We start from the raw sequence: 20,630 nt of genomic DNA, 5'->3' as shown, positions 1-20,630 counted from the left end.
AGCAATTGTGTTACATGGGCTCGGGGACCCATCTCCAGAGTTAATGATGTTAAACATGTTTCCCACATTTGCTTGGTCTCCTTTTCATAAACCTAGTGCTTTTTTCCCTTCCTTGTTCTTTTTTTGGTAGGATTTAGTTAAGCAAAGCAAGGGCCCTGTGCCAGTCCCTCTCCTCCCAGAGGCAAACACTGTTGTCTAGAACCTTTTCTCTTTGTTTATTTAACATACACAAATAATCGGTCCTTTTGTTTGTGTTTGTATTTTGTTAACATATTGCTATCACTTTAAAGTGTTCTTTAGAGGTAACTTTCCCTTTCCCCACCTCCTCTCTCATATTAGTGTTGTCGTTGGTTTATGTTTTAAGGCAAGTTTGATGGATGATATTTTGTTGCCTTAATTTGTGTTTTCTTGATTACTTTATTAATGTTGGGTCCTGTTATTTTTTTTAAAAGGCTGCTTCCCTCTATTAAATTGCTGGTACTTGGAGATGGAGTTTTACTTGGCAGATCTTTAGCTTGCCATGTTCACCGGGAAGAAATCACAGAAGGCAGAAACAAGGTGCTGTGTATCTGGGCCACGTACCATCTTGAGTGGAACACTAGCCCACAATAGACGAGCTCTTCTTTTTCTTTCTCCTTCGCTGGTTCCTTCTCATCTCCCTGCAATGGAAGTGTGCCTCGGGGCAGGGTCGTGGGATTTCCTCTCTTTTCTACCCTAGTCTCCCCACCCAGGGGCTCTCCTGTCTTGTGACGCAATGCCCTCTGTAGGGCGATAGCTCCCACCTGGCTCCCGGGCTCAGATTTGCACTTCCATGTGACTACTCTCCTGTCCGCATGGGCACGTACAGGCCAAAGTCCTTATACGCCCTGGCCCTTAAGGAAGAGGCCTTTTCTGCAGCCTCCCTTGATGCCTGCTGCCTGCCTTTCTGTTTTGCCCTCGCGTCCCACCAGTAAAACCTGTCATCTATGGGTTATAGACCACCCCGCTCTGTCAAGGCTGCCATTTGCTACATTAAATCGTAGTGGCTTCTTTTACCCTGCACTGAGATGGACGTACATGGTGACTGCAGCCAGGGCTCAAGCACGGCCTTGGTTGTGAAGATGCTACAGGACTAGGCAGTGTCTCGTTTCGACACTCATGAGTATGTGCAGCCTCCAAACTTGTCTCACGGCTTCTGCCCTGGGTCCTCTGCAGTCATCTTCAGCCCAGCAGACAGATGGGTCTTATTATAATTATGGCAATCTTTTGCTTAAAACCTTCCTGTGAATTCCTCTCTCATTCAAAGCAGTGGTCTATACCCAGTGAGATTTTACAGCCCAATCGCCTCTTCTCATACTTTTTCTTGGAAATTCTTCTCCCCGCTTTCCTCCCTGAAATCAAGTGGTAGGCATAAAGCTCCACAACTGAACTCATAGCCATCGAGTCAATGTGCCTTACCTGTTACTATTGTTTAAGTTATGGGGTCAAGGTCGATTGAGTTATTGTGAAAAGCAATGAGGAATTTGCTTGGTAATTTATTATTAGTCATCTGATCAGAAACTAGAATAAGATTTGAGCTTCCTGGGGTTGCACTTTCTCATTGTCAGTAATGATCAGTGATCACGCTAAGCTAAAAAGATCAATTATATTTTCCCATTGTTCCAGAAGAGAGAAGCATGATATCTATGGTTCGGTCTTTGTTTATTTAGTTCCTCAGCACCAGGTCAGTGTACCACAGGCACTGCCACCGAGGAGCCCACAGGTCACGACAGTGATGTTGGGTGAGCAGAGAGTGGGTAGGGTTCTGGTCCTGGACTTGGATCAGTGATGTCCAAGTTACCTGTTGAAGGCTGATCGAGGGCATGACAGAAGAAAAGGGGGAGCACCCTGGGAGCTGCAAGACTAGCTAAAAGGTTGCCAGTTTGAAAGGACCTAGAGGCACCTCAGATGCTAGGCCCAGCAATCTGTTCCCAAAAGTCACGGCCGTTTACACATGCCGCTGCCATAGTCAGAATCAATTCCATGGCTGCTGGCATTAACATGAAAGGAAAACTACCCGTTCACTCAATTATGACTCACAGAGACCCCATCAAGGGTTTCTGAGACTCTAAATCTTCACAGGACTAGATAGCCTCATCTTTTTCCTGTGGAGTGGCTCCTGGATTTGAACTGCCAACTTTGTAGTTGGCAGCGTAACACTTACCTATCAGCAGCACCAGAACTCCTTTAAGAAAGGAAAGGGATGTGCTTAATCAAAACAGTACTTCATTCTCAATGTGGCCCATCAGGAGCCAGGCCAGGGACTGATTGCCAAAGAGACCATCACTTTATCCTGTGCAAATTCAAGTTGAAGGTAAAGAAAATGAAAAACAAGCCCACAAGCACCAAAGTGTGATCTTAAAACCATCTAAGGACCTGATTTGACACATGGAACATTTAAGAACTAAGACCAGATGAGTTTATGGGATGACGTCAAGGCCAGCATACGTGAAGAAGCCAAAAATGACCAGAGTGGATGTCAGAAGAGATCCTGAAACATCTTCCTAAATTCCAGTAGCTAAAAGGAAAGGGAAGAAGTAGAGAGCCAAAAAGAAGATTGCAAAGACAGCTCCAGAAGACCTAGGTTATGGAATGTGCGCATATTTAGAGTTAGAAAGCCAGAAGGGAGGCGTATGGGCTGCCTTTCTCGAGCTGAAAGAACTGAAGGGCAAACGTTACATTTCAAGTTGTGCTACTGAAAGATTGTGTGGGCAGAACATTGAAGGAAACCCAGGAAGCACCACCAAAGTGGAGAAATACACCGGTCAGCCATTCCCTATACCAGAAACAACTGCCTGGAATCCAGCCCCTTCATGAGATCTCTTATGATCAAGAACCAGTGTGATTGCAGGAGGAACTCTAAGGTGCACCGAAGCTACTGGTGACGCCTAAGGCTCCAGGCGCTGACACGATACCGCTTGAGATGTTTCAACAAACTAATGCAGCATTGGAAGCACTCAGAGCCTTCAGCATGAGCTACATTTTCATCATAAAACAAAAGTCCTATGTGAAGTATATAAAAAGGGGGGGCACCTCCTTACAACTGGGCCAATAAACATCATGGTAATTGCAGGAAATCTTGAACTTGTCAGGGGGTTCATTTTACTCGTATTTGTAGTTAACGCTCAAGAAAGCAGTGGTCAAGAATTCGAACTATGTATTACATTGGGTAAATGTGGACACAGTTATCGAAGCTGCCTACATGGCAGGATCACGGCTCTGAAGACTTAGGACCATAGTCTCAGGAGACACCTGGGTCAGTGGGCAAAACCGTCTGTGATGATAAGTAGGTTTATTATATCAACCTGGCCAATAGGAACATGTGGGATTAATAAGCTCGCAGTTTGATTGGAGGGCAAAGATAAATGGCTCAGCACATTTTGCCTGTCTGTCTCTTGCTCTCTGGTGATCAGTGTGTGGCTGCCTTAGCGAGCTCTCCGCCTCAATTCACAAGCTACACTACCTGTGGGATACCCAACCCGTGGATCCTGCTGCTAGAGCTTGACGTTCCTTCAAGACCTGCTTCGCCATGCTGCTGGTCTATACATCACTTGAGCTTGAGACTGTTGGATTCTGTCATCTGGCTGACTCCCCTGGAGAGGCTCCACTGACCAGACCCATGCCACTACGCTGATAGACCCCTGCCAGCGCTGAGATGCTTACAGTGCCAAAGACTTTCTATCCACTGGCCTGTGATCCTCCTGCACTCGGTGTCCCTGCATGTGTTTTGCGAGTCTGAAGAGGACTGTATGTATTGGTGTCGGTATATGGGCTAATATTGAACTTATGGGCTTGGACTGAACTGGGTTGGGATGCTTTCTTAATGTGTAATATCCCTTTATATAAATCTCTCTCTTACACACATGAAGAGTTTCTTTGGATTTGTTTCTTTAGTCTACCCAAACTAATACACAGTCTATAAATGTAGTATTTTACATCCTAGTCTGGTGGGCAGCATCTGAGCTCTTAGAAACTTACAAAAAGCCATCAAATAAGTGAGTTATGGTGTCTTCCTGCCTGGAGTAAAGGAGGATGAAGAAAACTGATGACTTGAAGTAATTAATCAATCCATAGGACCCTAAGTCCAGAGGACTCTGAGACCAGGAGACGTAGCTGGTACTCAGCTACCACTGCAGCCACTCTGACCGGGATCACAGCAGAAGGTCCCACTAGAATAGGCCAAAAAAAGAGCAATTCAAATAGAAATGATTGTTCAAAAAAGACTAACCGGGGTCTGAAAAACTGGGGGAACACCCCATGTCCAGACTATTGCCTACTAATTTGACACTGAAGCTACTCTCAGGCCACCCTGCAGGCAAATGATAGATAAGGCTCTAAAGTGACACAAAGAAGGAGCTAGTCAGCAGAGTCAACTAGGTGAACCCAACCGGGCAACATTTGTCCAAAACCGAAGGTAAGAAGGTAGGAAACAGGTGACGGGAAATGGAGGGAAAAGAAGTATGGTAGAGGTATAACTAATGTCATGTACAATTTCTGTATGAAAAAATAATTGGGGAAGTTAACTTGTTATATAATCTTTAACCTAAAGCACAATAAATTGTGTATACATTTTTTTATATGAATGCGATGTGATACGGGATTTACAGACCGTTGGTCTTTTTAATTCTTTCCCGCTCTTAGCAACCATGGGCTGAGTAAGCCTCTAGAGTATTTTCACTGCGAGTCTTATTTAAAACACATTCTTTTGAGTAAGATGTTATGCACAACATGAAACTTTGTCTTCGACTTGATCTTTAAAATAGTATCTGCCTCATCAATGAACTACCTAGATATGGAAATTGCTTAGTTTACTTCCCTAAAGTTAACAGACATTAGTCTCTGACCCACTGTGTGTGTGTGTGTGTGTGTGTGTGTGTATTTAATTTTACCAAAGTAGCTACGTGCTTTAAAGAAAGATGTTCTCCGGGCTGCTGTTATCTACGTAGATGCTAAATGGTGTGGCTGTGGGGTCCTCTGAGTCGAAATGGGCAGAGAATTTGGAATTCTGTTTTTAAACATAAGCGAAAAACAGAAACAAACCACAACCACCAAAGAATGGAACCAGTGAGTGGGCACTGATGTTTCGGCGGAGTCTCTCCCCGCAATTTTCCCACCGTCTCCGGGTGCTGCTGCTGCCGCCACTTGGAATGGCATTTGTTCTTCCAGCAGGTGTCGCTGGCAGGAAAAGTGACAGGGCAAACTGCGCTTCCTCCACCTGACCAGAAAGTTTCAGGCGCCTCGTTAGAGCAAGTGACTTGTATTTATCAAAACATGACTTTGGGGGTGGGGGAGGCGGAAACACTGCTACATTGCCGACAGGTGTTTTTCCTTCTGTGGGACTAGAAAACAACTCTAAAGGAATTGTTCCTGTGCGTGTAGAACATTGTTTGACCATTGGGAAAACAGACTTCTGTTGAGCATGGAGAGCAGTGTCGTCTGAATTTTGCTTGCTGCTGCTGCTGATTTTTCAAAGAAGGCTACTACTCATTTGATCTTTTTTATGATTCCAGAATATCAACAATGTTTCACGTACATAACAAACCAGAATCCATTGGCAGGTTTCCAAACATTGACAGCGCTCTGCTCTGGAGGCCTGTCTAGACGCAACAAATACATGTAGGAAGAGAAGCTTTATTCTCTTATTTCGGCAGGACAAACAGTGCAGAAAGTAGCCGCGGGCCCCTGGGACTCTCTTGTACCTCCCTAAGCTGTAGGCTTGAGGTTCTTTCCAGGAGGAAGGAAGGGAGATCCCAGAGACTACCTGTTGGTCTGTTTTCCATTCCAGAAACTTTCCCACGCTCAGCCAGAAATGTGATGCGATCAAAGCAAAATCGGTTAAATTGGAGCCATATTGTTTTATCTATACTGCCTCCCCCTAGGGTTTCAATTCGTACATGCATGGGTTTATTCTGAACAAAGTATGTTCTAAGCATGTCTGCAATCAGTCGATGGCTGCAGACAGGTTCCTGCTTGTAATGCACTTGCCTTAGTCTCCTTGCAGTGCCTTCCAATTAAAAAAAAAAAGATATTTTTGTGTCGTCAAAAAAAAACGATTTTGAGGTAAATAACAAATTTTTAACAATATTCAAGTGGACATCTTCCCAAATCTTTGCAACAAGTTAATGAAAATGCTGGCCCAAATCAGTCAACAATAAACACATAGGTCATCCATTTTAAACAAGGCCAGGAAGAGCTCCCAGATGAGCCGAAAGGGAAAACCGCTCCATTGTGACATGAAGCAGCTCTGGCTGAAGACGAGAAACTGGTGGGAGGAGCCCCGAGGGTCACCACTGGTGCAATAGCTCCACAAGGTGGGTCCCACGTGATGGGGCATTTTCGACTGTCGGGGATATCTTGGTGTTCGCAAGCTCAGCGGGTGCCATAGCTTTCCAGAATCGGCTAGCTCAAAGAACTGATGTTTCCCTCCATCTTTTAAGCAAGATTGAAGTTAATGAAGAGACTTTAAGGAACAAAGAATTGGAGACAAGTCTTGGACCCACCAATATGATCCAGGGAGCAAAGTCCAATCAAAACTGATTTCTGGAGAGAGATGCTGGACCGGTTAAGGTCAAGGCAGAGAGGTCGGCTCAGGAGGTTCTGACGACTTCGTATTTATTTGTTTGTTTAATTTCAGGAGTAATCTTGATCAATTTTCACAAAGGACATGGGTTGATCATGAGAGCTCATTAGGAAGAATATTTAAGAAAATTGAAAAGTGAATCGGTGAGAATAAGGCCAAGAAAGTTGTGACGGGAATCTCCCTGCTTCGTGGCAATGCGCTCGCTCATTCTTTAAGGATCACAGGACCTAGGAGGATTCCGTTGGGAAACCTGACCTTATCCACCCTCCAGTCCAGACCCTGCCCCTTCGGCCTTCTTTTTGTTCCCAAAAGTAAAAAAAAAACTTTAAAAGGAGCATGATGTGTCCCTTTGGGGCCAGAACTGCCATTGTAATGTATGTAATGACAGGATTCTCCCAGGAAGGGTTGCGAGATGGAAACATCACCGTCAGGAATGCGTAGGCCTCTGTGAAGGATGTGTCAAGAAACAATAGCTTCACGTTTTGATATTTTTGCCTAATAGTATACTATGATTTTTATATAAATACTTTTTTACCTACCCTGGTGGATAGTGTTCTTTTTAACTTGTTCTTATTAAATCACTTTCACGGAAAATGGGTCCAGGATATCTTCTGGTGTATATGTTAACAGAACCTTCAAATCTTTATAACTATCAACTTCCATAACTGCTATAAAGTAGAGCATCGGTAATATGAAATTAAAAGATTCACTTATTAGCGTAACTGTTCTTGGGGGGCTGCGTTTTATGTGGTTCTATTCTTCATACCAGGAGCCCTGGTTACATACTGGGCTACAACCCTCAAGGTCAGCAGTTCAAAACCACAGTCCCTCCCTATAACTCTACTAAACAAGTACAGTCTTAGAAGCTCACAAAGGCAGTCCAGCCCTGCCCTGGAGAGCCCCTATGAGTCAGCATCAACTTGATGGCAGCGATTTTGATTTTTTTTATTACTCATACCAATTATGTGAAATTTTGTTGTGTCTGTGTACCAATGAACTTAGAACTCACGCGCATCTATGAAGTTGGCTTGTCGGCTATCATTCATTGCTGACATTCTGAATTCGTGTCATTCTGCAGTTCGGTCTTTTACTATAATATTTGGCTGTGGACTTTGAACACAGGTTAGGGGACAGCTGGATCTGGGTTTGAATCTCAGTTCTGACACTTGCGAATTGTGGGCTTGTTGCTTTAAAATAACGAACTATATTTTTTATTTGGCTTAGTCTCTCAGAAAAGGGCAAGTCCTTATTTTATTTTATTTACACTTCTCTTTAAGTTTTGAAAAAGAAATCATTTTATTTGGGTCTCTTAGAGCTCTTATCACAATCCATACATCAAATGTTCAAGCACATTTGTACAAATGTTGCCATCATCATTTTCAAAACATTTCTGTCTTTTTGAGCCCTTGGTATCAGCAAATTTTCCCCTCTCTCCCCCAGCCTCCCTTGATAGATTATGAATCACTATTTTCATCTCTTATACCATCCATGGCCTCCCTTCACCCACTCCCTTCTGTCCTTCATCCCCCTCAGTGGGGGCAGGGTAGGGGGAGGTTATTATAAGTTGATTATTGAGTTTGGTTCCCCCTTTCTTCCCCACCTTCCCGTTACCCTCATGGCATCGCCACTCCCATTATTGGTCCTGAGGGCTGTACCTGTCCTGGATTCCATGTGTCGAGAGCGCTCACCTGCACCAGTGTACATGCTCTGGTCTGGCTAGATTTATAAGGTAGAACTGAGGTCATGATAGTTGGGCCGGGGTGGGGTGGGGGTGGGGTGGGGTGGGGGAGGACACATATAGGAACTACAGGAATGTTGTGTGTTTCTTAAGTGCTGTGCTGCATCTTGACTGGCTCGTCCCTTCCTTGTGACCCTTCTTTGAGGGGATGTCCAATTGTCTACAGTTGGGCTTTGGGCCTCCACTCTGACCCCCCTCGTTCGCATCGCTATGATTGTTTGTTTTGGGGGCTTCTGATGCCTGACTCCTGATCCCGTCCATACTTTGTGATTGTACCGGCTGATGTGCTTCCTCCCTGTGTGCTTTGTTGCTTCCTGGTAATGGCTGCTCGTTTAACTCCAAACCTTTAAGACACTATATCGTTTAGTAGACAGTCTCCATGAGCTTTCTTCACCACATTTTCTTATGTACCCATTTTGTCTCCAGCAATCGTGTTGGGAAGGTGAGCATCATAGAAACCAGTCCTTATTTTTATTATGATCAAACAGAGTTGTTTTTTGCATGGTGCTAAGCTGGCTCTCTTTTTAGTAGAGATGCTTGAGTAGAGCTGCCCTGTGAGTCTGCTGCAGTAGCAAGCCCCTTCCTCCTTCTGCAGAGGAGCTCCCGTGTCATACAGGTTATGAATTGGGCTGTAATCCACAATTTCAGCAGTTTGAAACCGTCGCCAGCTCGGTTGGGAGACAGATGTGACTTTCTACTGGCATAAACAGCCACCCTCTGAGAAACTCATGAGCAGTTCTACCTTGCCCCATAGGGTTGCTATGAGTCGATAGTGACTCGATGGCTGTGAGTTTTTTCTCCTGCAGAGCACTTGTTGGTTTTGAACTGTGGACCTTGGGACTCTCAGCCCAACTCATAACCACGATGCTACCAAATAGCAGTGAATTTTTGTTTGTTTGTTTTTCAGTCACTCCCTAATAGACCACCACTCCATTACCCAACAGTCCCTAGCAGTCACTGATCTGTTTTCCTCCCGATAGCTCTGCTTTTCCAGTGTGCCATAAAAAGAGAATTATACAGCATGGAGCTTTGGGATCTGGCTTCTTTTCTTTAGAAAAATGCATGTAAGATTTATCCGTATTTGTGGGTAAAGCACAAGCATCGTGCAGTTCTTTTTTAGTGTGGGGGTAGAGTAGGTTGTATTGATGTAGCAGTTTAGCCACTGACCAGTTAGAAGCGTCTGGATGGCTTCTAATTTGGGGTTATTATCCATGAAGCTGCTGTAAACATCCATACACAGAGTTTTATGTGAATGGTCGGCATATACTTAGCTTTGAAAAAAATTGGCTAATTATTTTACTAAGTGGTTGTATCTTTGTATATTTCTTCCAGTGGCGGCTGAGGTTCCAGTTGCCCTGAAACCTTACCTGGACATGTCGTTGCTGGGTAGTTTTCTGTCTGTATGTTAGTTCATGCTCCACTTACTCTATAGTGCTATCTCAGCGTGGGTTTCTGTATGTGCTATTTTGTCCCCTAAATGTCTTCCTTGGTAAAATTAAATATGTACTCAGAAAATTTGCCCATCTTTCAAATTGGATTATTTCTTTTCTTTGACTTTCTTTTTTTAATATAAGATCATTTTATTGGGGGCTCTTACACCTCTTATAACAACCCATACATCAATGGTATCCAGCATATTTGTACACATGTCGCCATCATTATTTTCTAAACCTTTACTTTCTATTTGAGCCCTTGGTATCAGCTCCTCTTTTTTTTCCTGTTTATTGTATCTGGAAAGGTGAGATTTGTAAATGGTTTTTCCCAGTCCCGGAATGGCTTCCTGCTCACTTTTACGATGTTTTCCACAGAGCAGAAATTTTTTATTTAAAAAAGACCCTTAGTTTATGTCTTGGTTTTTTTGTGGACTGTGCTTTTGGTGTTGTGTGTAAGTCTTTTCTAACCCAGGATCACGTGGATTATATCAGGGTCTTCATTCTTATGTGGTTTCACCACATACATGTAGGTCTGTTCAGGAGTCATTTTTTATGAGATGTGTCTGTGGGTCACGGTTCTTCATTTTTGTATGTGGACAGCTATTTGCTCTAACATCGTTTGTCGAAAAGACTATCATTTCTCCCTGGAATTGCATTTTCCAAATTCAGCTATCCCGTGACTTTATCCCAAGTCTCTTTTCTGATTTAATATATCTGTACTTAGGCCTGCAGCACGCTGTCTTGATTACTCTGTCTTGACTGGAAATCTTAACAACTTGAAGTTAGGTAGTGTTGAACCCTTCAACTAACTACTTTTTCCACCATTGTGTTGCTATTCTAATTCTTTTCCATAGCAATGTTAGAATCAGCTTGTCATTGTCCTGCAAAGAAAGAGGAATGACCTTTCATTTGTCGATCCAGCTAAGGGACAATTATGCTTTCAGAGCTTTGAATTTTGAACTGAATCTGTCTCATGACTACTTCTCATCTTCTGTGCCTTAAGCATACAAGTCCCTACAAGTCCCGTGTTCTTTGCTCCCTAGATTTATACCCCAGTTCCCTACTTTTGAAGGAGCTGGTGGTGTGGTTACAGACTGCTGCCAAAAACAAGGTTGGTGCTTCGAGCCCACTGGCACTCAGTGGCGAGAAGCCCTGGTGATCTGCTCCCAGCGAGATCTGTGCCTGGAAAGCCCAGTGGACTGGTCCGAGTCTGCCCTGTAGGGTTGCTGTCAGAATCCGTGCAAGGGCACATTAGCGGGACAATTCAGTCTTTGGGTGCTTTTAACTTCAATTCCCTATTGCTAGTTTTAGAAATACGATGGACTTTCATACATTAATTTTTATGGTGACTATCCAGTGAACTTGCCAACTTCTTTGATTGGTCTTAAAAACTTATTTGTGTAGATTATTTTAGTACTCTCTACATAGACAGTCCTATCATCTGCGATAAGAGGTGCTTTATGATTTTATTTTTCATCTGAATACTTTTGGTTTTTTCTTTGGCCGTGCACAAGAGATAGCATAGCGTTAGTCATTGCACTGACGAGAAGTGAAAATACAATGTTGCTCAGGAGTTCATCGGTCAGCATGGTGTAAACTGTAGCTCTTTATAAATGTTCTTTTTCCTGTGAAGAAGCATTCTTTGGATCCGAGTTGATTTTTTTTTTTTATCAAGAATGATTGTTTATCCGGCCATGGCACATTGTGTATCCAAATGCGGTATGTACATACATACGTATGGTTAACTTTTATGCAGTGGTAAAGAATATCAATGAACCAGCAAAATATCCCACAAAATAGATGAACCCGGAGGATATTATGCAAATAAGTCCATCACAAAGGACAAATAATATGAAGCTGTCCTGATGGAAGAACTGCATCCTGAATTGTCCCTGTTATTTCCAAGTTGGTCCTCTCCTATTACGTCCCTAATAAAATCCCTTAATCATGAATAAAAACAAAATGAGTGAAGGGATGATGAATTTTTTCAAGTGTAGTTTCCATCTTTTGAGATGACCAGATGCCTTTTTTCCTTCAGTCTGTTAATATAATGAATTACATTGAAAAAGTTTCAATGCTTTGAAGCAAGCTTGCCTTCCTTAGAGGATTCCACTTGGTTGTGATGTATTATTATTTTTTATAAATTCAGTCTGCTTATGAATAGTTTATGCCTTTTGTTCATGAAGGAGATGTATCAGTCTGTAGTTTTCTTATCAGTTCTTTGTCTTGGTAAGGCATGTCTCATACATGAGTTGGGAATGCCATCCCTATCTTCTACTGTCTTGAAGAAATTGTGTAGGATTGGTAGCCGTTTTCTGGTTTTGATTTTTATTATTTCATAGAATTCAACAGTTAAATCATCTGGGTCTGGAAGTTTGTTTGTGGGTTTTGGAGGTTTTTTGGAGGGCTTTTAACGTTGAGTACAATTTATTAAGTATGTCTATTTCTTTGTGTCATTTGTATCTTCCAAGGGACTGGCTCACTTGTTCTTAAGTTGTCAGAGGTACAGGTAGAGTATTTTGTAGATTCTCTTGCTGGCCTTTTAATGTCTGCAGGGTCTGTACTGGTAGCCCCTCTTTCCTGATACTTGGTAGTTTGTCAAAAGACCAGTTCTGTTTCCCGGTTTTTCTGTCTTCAGTTCAGTGATTTGTGCTTTCATCATTGTTATTTCCTTCCTTCTTCTTTTTTGAGTTTAATTTGATCTTCTTTTCCTAAGTTTTTAAAAGCAGACCTTTGCCTATTGGCTTGAGACTTTAATCTTTCTGATAAAGTATTTAAAGTATATACCCACAGGTTTAGCAACATCTTACATATGTGGAATGTTATGTTTTCATTTTCATTCAGTTCAAAAGAATTCTTCATTTTTCATGTATACTTTCTCTCTGACCTGTGGATTTTTTTTTTTAGAAATATGGTATTTAATTGTGAAATATTTGGGGATTTTTTTCAGCTATCTTCTAGTTCTTGATTTCTAGTTTTAATTCTCTTATTCTCCAGAAACATACTTTGTGTAGCTTCTAGTCACTTAAATATGTTGGGGTTTGATTTATAGCTCAGATTTTACTCTCATCAGAGAATTTTCCATGTGTATGTGTAAAAGTACATTCCACTATTCGTGATTGTAATATTCTTCAAAGGTTAGTTCATAGCATATTTAGGTCTTCTATCTTCTTGCTGATTTTCGCACTCTTTCTTTTTTGAAGGAGGCATCTGTGTATGCTATCAAATTAGTGAAGATTGTAGAAGTTTTCATCTCTTAGTTGTTGCCCGGTTATATTAAAACTTTGCTTCAGTTACATACAAAACAGAACTCTCAAAGAGAGGTGATCCACCCTCCAGTTCCCTTTCCCATCGGATCAAAACACTGGTCTGGGTGGTCGTAAAAGGAGGAAAAGAAACATTGAAGCCTGCCCCTCAGTGCTCTTGGAGCCTGGGCTAGTTTCAGACAGGGTCAAAAAAAGTAAAAAAAAAAAAAGAGAGAGAGGTGATCCACCTCCTTTACACATTATGATATTTCTGTTTGTCCCTGATAATATTCTGTATTGTGATGTCTACTTCCTGTGACAGTCATTTTAGCTTCTTTGGCAACATTTTGGTCAATATTTTTATAGTATTCATTTCCTTAAACTTTTTTTTTCTTTTTTTTATTTTAACAATTTATTGGGGCTGATACAACTCTTTTCACATACATACATCAATTGTAGAAAGCACATCTGTACAGTCTTTGCCCTAATCATTTTTTTCTCTTTTCTTCTTTTACATTTTATTAGGGACTCAAACAACTCTTACCACATCAATTGTATAAAGCACATCCATACATTCCCTGCCCCAATCATTCTCAAGGCATTTGCTCTCCACTTAAGCCCCTTGCATCAGGTCCTCTTTTTTTTTCCCCCTCCCTCCCTATTCCCCCCTCCCTCATATGCCCTTGGTAATTTATACATCGTTATTTTGTCATATCTTGCCCTATCCGGAGTCTCCTTAAACTTTTTTTAACCAATTTGTGTCTCTATATTTAAAATGGATTTCTAGACAGTATATACTTGAGACTTGTTTTGAATCCAATTTGTCTGTGTCAGTCTTTAACTGGATGTTTAGACCATGCATTGTTATATTTCTTTTCTTGATATTAGTAACATTTAAAGCAATTAAAAATAAGCCAGAATGAATTTAACTTTCCTTTTTGAGTCCAGGTTCTATCAGTGTCCTATAGTGAGTATGTCTTGTGTCTAGCTAGATACACAGGTAGGTAAATGTAGCTAGACAGATAATTTAAAGAAACTGATGTACATGATTGTGAGGTCTGACTGGACAAGTTGAGAACCAATAGGGCCACTTGGAAAATCATGGGCAGCAGCTGACACTGCACTGAATGGGTATGTTGATTTTTTTTCTTCAGGAAAACTTCAGTTTTTCCCATAAGGTCTTGTGAAAGACTGACTGAGGCCCCCTCACATTATGAAAAACAATTTCCCTTACTTAAAATGATCAGATCGTGACTATAACCACCTCTACAAAATACCTGCGCAGTAAATTTGAATGATTGCAGACTAGAGAAAGACCAGGCTTTCTGTCCCTGTACAGTGTTGAGGTCTGGGAAAGCCACAGGGCAGTTCTCTCCTGCCTTTTAGACTTGCTGAGGGGATATCAACTCTTGGTTTGAGCCTAGTCCAGCGTCCTGGTGGCACAGTGTTCTAACACAAGTCCAAAGGTTGGTGGTTCAAAATCATCAGTCTGCCCCTTGGAAGAAAAGCCCTTGTGATGTCCTCTTATGAAGATTTCTGCCTAGGAACCCCTGAGGGGCATTTCTCCTCTGTCCTGTAGGGTCGGTCTTTCTGTGTTGGGATTGACCCTCCAGTACCAACAGTGCTTCGCCAAGTAGACGCACGAAGCTCCCCGTGACACCACCATTCCTTTCTTTTCTGGTGTACTTTCACGTCTCTGTCTGATGTCACGCTTTCTGGCGGTATGGGGAGGTCAGTAGAGTCATGTCTGCTGCAGTCTGGATTTTAGATGTCCCTTTGTGCACAGCCCCTCCGAGCAGGTCTCTCTGAAGGTAGTCATTTTTGCCTGCCCCTCGCAGTGCTATCTACTGTTATTGAGCACTTGTTGTGAAGTTAGGGGGTGCCGTCTTGGGAGTCAGCCACCCTCCTAGGCCCACACTGTGCTCTTGCATCTCTGGGCCATGTGCCAGTTTGGGGGCTGGGTTCTGCAGGCATCCTTTCAGGCCTTCAGCAGTAGAGAGGTTTGTTGTTTTTCTTTTTCTTTACCTTCTCCTCCCTGCAGTGGTCTTCACCAGTACCCTCAGAGCGGTGGTGTGTTGGCCTCCCCACATACGGGTAGGCTTTGGGGGCTATCTATCCAGTGGGTGACTGCTATTCCATCTCCCCCAGCTCTGGACCCCAGGTGTTTTCTGGCGCACCTGCATGGTTTCTTGTGCTAGAGCCTAGAAAAATGTTGACTGCCTCCGTGTCTGCAGTCCTCAGGGGGCCACTCCGTCTTGCAGCCCGCACTTGAATTTAATCAAACAACCAGCTATTTCTGTTCAACTCCTGACAGGTGACCTGGTGCCACCTGCTCAGGCAAGCCAAGCTTTGTGCCTCCTTGCTCCTTCTCTAAGAAGGTATTCTGTTCCTGAGCTTTGAGTCAGGTTATTTGGCTGTCTAGAACCTCAAATTCTCTGATGGCTTTGACAAAGAACAGGCTTTGACGTTTAGACTAGTTTTGTTGTTCATGTAGGATTGATTTCGTGGGCATTGTTTTGGGGGTTGTTTCTATCCAGTCTGTTCCCGAGCCAGCAGGCAATAAAGCAGTAACGCCCCCACACCCTTTCGTTGACATCTGTTCAACAGCATGTCCTCTTGGTTCCCCTCCTAGATGAAAAGCAGCGGTTCAGCTACGAGCGGCCCGGGTACGACATTGAAGACTCGGATGGCCCGGATGAGGACGACAACGAGAATGATGACGACGATGAGGACAGCCAGGCTGATTCCGTTCTGTCCGCAGCCCCCTCGGTGGCAGCCAGCCCGCAGCACCTGCCGTCCAGCAGCAGCCTGCAGGACCCCACAAGTGCAGATGAGGAGACCCGGGTCCCCGATTGCTTCTCCAGGGCCCCCGAGGACCCGATGGACGTTCTGCCGAGAGCACTGCTCACCAAGATGACAGTGCTCAGCGCAGTGCGGTCCGGCTGCAGTCAGAAGACGCGGTCCCCCGGGAAGACCAGGCAGCAGGTTACAGAAGATGAAGACGAGCTGATCGCCGGCGCAGCGTCGTCTGGGTCACCCACATCCCCGTGTCACAAGATGTCTGTGGACCACACTGAACCTGAGGCTGCCCTGGCAGGAAGTGCTTGCACACAGGTAAGTCATCTTTTTGTTCTTGACATTTTTTAAACTCTGAAACATGGGGGCAGTTTCAGGGCTGGCGAGAGGATGGTGGTGTTTTCGTGGCCAGTCCTCACCTTCCGTGTCACAGACTCAGGTTGGGGTCTCAGCCAGTGCATCCCATGTGCACCCACCTCAGTACCTGTCAGTGAGCAAAGGCTTGAGTGTCCCTGGGGTGCTGAGCCGCTTCCGGCTGATCTTCCAGGCTAAGAAGAAAGATCTGACGGTCCATTTCCAAAACTCGACCCTCAGGAACTCAGCATGGGGTCACCTTACACTGGGAGCTGACTCTGTGGCAGCTAATGTTCACAAGGGCTTAAAAGAAGAATGTATTTAACGCATTAGGGATGGGTGGCCACATCAGTTTATATAGCTTTATATGAAGACTTGCTGTTAGGGTTAGGAGCAAAGGCCAGTCCTCTTCTCTGGGGTTTTGTTAGATTTATTAACCAGAGTTCACATACTACATTGTCAATCCATGAAAATGCAGGTGGTTATTGAAAAAGATACCCAATTATTATTGGTATTTTGTTTTCATTTAAAAATACAAAAATGTGTATGTATCCTTTGAGAACATGAATCCTGCCTGGAATTTATTTATCTCATGGCTCACTGCAAGTTTGTTTTTTTTCCCACCAGAGTTGATACGATGAAATTGGGCTGAATTATCCAAACATTTCGTACTTTGCCCATGGTAGCAAAACAGTTGCCAGTTTCCATGGCAGAGTCAATGTGACAGAGTAAGCATATCAAGAAGTTCACTTGGTAGCTTGTGGCAGCTTGGGGAATTCCGCCCAAGGGCTAGCTCAGGGCCAGACCCAGCCTCTGGAGGCCCTGAGGCCGTCGATTGAGACCTTGCAGCCACTCCTGCTGCCTTGGGAAGGCCCATGGATTCTGCCAGGGGGTCACCCTCTTGCTGCAGTTCTCTTACCTCAAGTACATAAGGAGTATTGGCATCGGATTTTTTCTAAATGTGGCCTATTTTGGTTTATTGGGGATGTTGAAGGAAAATAAGACAACTATAAAAGTACAATATGTGTTTCTGTGGATGATCTCAAAATTAACTTCTCTCTCAGATATCAGCAAGAAAAAGTAAAATTTAGATAGTTATTCAGAGAGGTGGGAGTGAGGATGGGTAAGAAATATTCATTCTAATAATAGCTTAATATCAGTCACCCATGCTCTGAGGTTCTCTATTCCAACGTCTTCCCCATTCCTACGAGTGCAGAAAACCAGATATGCTTGTTAGGAGACATTGTCGGACCTATATTGGGTGAACAGGCAAACACAGATGGGCACCCACAGATCTTTCCCTCCTTGGCAGCGGGTCCACACATGAATTATCCTTCCCTGGAGTTGATATTGTGGGGCTGCCTGATAAATCAATTTCTCATAGACTGGTAATCTCTACAAGGGAATGGGGCTGGTGGTCCCAGTGACCACGCAATCATGTTAACGGCATGAACATATCCATATGGCCACCTCTCAGCATTGCTCTAAGTTGAGGAAAATGTGAGTTATTATGTACAGTGGGTTGCTGTTATTTATGCTTTTTTTAAAAAAAGGGGATTAAAGATATACTAGATCTGTTTCTTGCAAATTTATTTTTTAAATCAAACGTTATGCAAGCCTAACTGTTTTGCAAAGTACAAATAGGAGTGCATTTTTACCTCATCAAGAAGAGGAAGAGTGTGTGTTAGCATTTTGCGCGGTTCCAGCTTTATTGGTTAAGTGGGGCCTTTCACCATCTGTGCCCAAGGCCCAAGTGTCACTGGAGCCCCGCAGGAGGCTGCTGGGATACTGAGCACATTCCAGCTGAGTTCCCAGGCTGGTAGAAAGGCTTGCCATTCTCCATCCCAATGCAGCCAGTATAGCACCAGGCAGCCCTCCGTTCCTTTGTGCATGGGGTCACCGTGAATTGGGGGACCAACTCCGTGGAAGCTCACATCAACAACAGCCTAGGGCTTAGGAAGTTCAGGGATAACAGGATTGTTCTGTCTCGTCTTCAGGGCACCTTGTCTGTGAGACCTCCTCCTGCAGCCGAGCCCAGCCCTCAGCCAGCCCCGGCGGCTCCCTCGGGAGCCTTGCTGCATCCTGACCCTCAAGAACAGAAGCACCAAACAAGCCTACCCCCACCTCCAGGCTTGCCTTCTCCCCAGACCCACCTGTTCAGCCACCTCCCTTTGCATTCCCAGCAGCAGTCTCGGACACCTTACAATATGGTTCCCATTGGGGGGATCCAAGTGGTACCTACTGGCCTCACGTACTCTGCGTTTGTCCCGATTCAAGCAGGGCCAATGCAGCTCACAATTCCTGCAGTCAGTGTCATCCACCGGACTGTGGGTGCCCCCGGGGATACGGTCACAGAAGTTTCTAGCACTGCAAACCCTGCTGGAGTGACTGACCTCAGCAATGTTGTGCCATGCATCCCCATTGGCCAAATCCAGGTCCCGGGCCTGCAGAACCTCAGCACGCCCCGTTTGCCATCCCTGTCCCCGCTCGGCATGGAAGCTGTCAACATCGTAGGCCTCGCCAACACTAACATGGCCCCGCAGGGGCAACCGCCGGGACTGGCCCTGAATGCTGTGGGCCTGCAGGTTGTAACTGCAAACCCTCCCTCACAAAGCAGCTCCAGCCCTCAGCCACACATTCCCAGTCTCCAGATCGTGAGCATAGCGCTGCCTGCTCTGACCCCCTCGGGGGGGCAAGTGACTGTTGACACCCAGGGGACTCCAGAAAGACCAGCATGCCAGAACCACGCCTGCGCGACAGCACCCACACCGGCCCCTGCAGCCAGTGCAAACCAGGGCAGCAGGGCCCAATCTCCTCAGGGGTCACCTACCAGCCAGCAGGAACAAGTAAAAACATTACCCGGTCCACCTGCCCCTGCCAGTGACCGGGCAAAGCCCGTTGGCACAAGTGACGCGTGCCCAGAGAAGGTCAACCATGTGACACCAGAGCAGGGATGCCCCACCACATCGGACCCTCTGCTGGACATGCATCCCGAAGGGCCCACCCAGCCCGCAGGCCCCCACACCCTGTCCCCACCCAGACGGGCCCGCAGACCGGCAGGCCCGCCCCGAAGGCAGCCCCCCGTGCAGTTCAGCGACGCCGGCAGTGACGACGATGACGAGGACCGGCTGGTCATAGCGACATAGTGGGTTTTGGTTTTTTATGGTTTTGTTTTTTAACTATAACACTTAAAAGGTTTTTTTTGAAAACCCTCCTTTCCTTAAAGCACATTTTTCTGACATAAACTCATTACTAATCTTTGTGCAATCATGAACTTTTTGACCAACACAATTGTTTTGTGTCTGCTCCAGCCATTTTTGTACATGTTGTATAGACAACTGTGCCTTTTAGGAGTTTTATGTTTAGAAACTGTACAGATTGTTGAATATCTATAAAATATATATTATATATATATATATTAAAACCAGGTAGTTATTTGTGTTTAGTAAGAAAAGAAGCTGTCGAATAAATCAAATGATTAAATTATATGTTGCACTGTTAAATATAAATTTCTATGGCCGCGGGGCAGAGGTTCTGTGTACAAATTAGTAGGTAAACTCCATATTTATTGTATCCATGTTAGTCTTTGAAAATGGGTCTCTCCTTGCGTAAGACGGTAACTTGACATTCAGGCAGATTTTCTGTGTTATGAAATGTTTCAGTAAAATATTGTTTACTGATCTACCCACAGTTCTAGTTGTGGCTTCTTTTCATTTGTTTTTATATTATCTGTTAGTCGTGCCTGTTTTACGCCACCTAGTGATCAGAAATTGCACCTGGCAGGTAGCCCAAGATCATAGGCTTTGCGTTGTCCTGGCCCCTCCCCTCTATTTGCAAAGTGAGGGGACGTCTGTGGGGGGGGGGTGTCTGTGGTGTGATTTCCACCGTGTGGAGCGGACTGAGATCCATCCCAATGGATTTTGAGGAGTCGTGTGAAGTTACTAACTTATTAGAAGATTCCCTACGTAAGTTCAAAATAGCTTACAGCCCGAAATGGGCAAAATCTCTTAACTAACTCGGTGTGACAATTGGGAGTGAAAAATAAAATAAATGACAAACAACCTTCCTCAGCCTCTCAGGTCATCCGAGTGTGAGCTGGTCCCTCTCGCTGCTGCCTGTCACACTCGGCTCTATATCGCGCATGCTACAGAAGAGCCAAGATTTGCCAAGGGATCATGTTCCGACTTTCAAATTACAGGAGCAATGTACAGATAGATGGTCACTTCCCATCCTAGGAAGAGTCTCCTGATTCCAGGGAACGGTGAAGTGTGGATGGCAGTCGCCTCCATGTATCCCAGCAGTGTTACGTCAGCATTAAGGCTCCTCCAGATGCGAAGAAATGGCTTCACGCTGGCCTGTGAATGAGATTTAGCACATCCCAAAGGAAACGCATTCATCTTTTCAGAAGCCTCTCAAAAAGCTTGTGAAGATCCAAGGGTAAGAATCGTTGTGTGGGGGGATGTTCT

General features: G+C 44.4%; 1 protein-coding gene and 1 non-coding gene across 4 annotated transcripts in view; both read left to right on the top strand.

Annotated features, from left to right (window-relative positions):
- Positions 1 to 19,795, top strand: part of HIVEP1 (HIVEP zinc finger 1) — a 157,910-nt gene extending 138,115 nt beyond the window's left edge. For all 3 annotated transcript variants that reach the window (XM_075532481.1, XM_075532475.1, XM_075532484.1), the window contains exons 8-9: positions 15,647 to 16,128; positions 18,162 to 19,795. In XM_075532481.1, the coding sequence (XP_075388596.1) occupies positions 15,647 to 16,128; positions 18,162 to 19,310 (1,631 nt within the window). In that variant the 3' untranslated portion in view covers positions 19,311 to 19,795. The remainder of the gene's footprint in view (positions 1 to 15,646; positions 16,129 to 18,161) is intronic.
- Positions 13,100 to 13,220, top strand: LOC142437789 (small nucleolar RNA SNORA61). The gene has a single exon (XR_012782309.1). It is a non-coding gene; the product is annotated as a small nucleolar RNA SNORA61 (small nucleolar RNA).
- Positions 19,796 to 20,630: the final 835 nt, after the last annotated feature.

The sequence above is a fragment of the Tenrec ecaudatus genome, chromosome 1 (assembly GCF_050624435.1).
Source record: "Tenrec ecaudatus isolate mTenEca1 chromosome 1, mTenEca1.hap1, whole genome shotgun sequence".
Classification (NCBI taxonomy): domain Eukaryota; kingdom Metazoa; phylum Chordata; class Mammalia; order Afrosoricida; family Tenrecidae; genus Tenrec; species Tenrec ecaudatus.
This window is presented reverse-complemented; position numbering and strand designations above follow the sequence as displayed.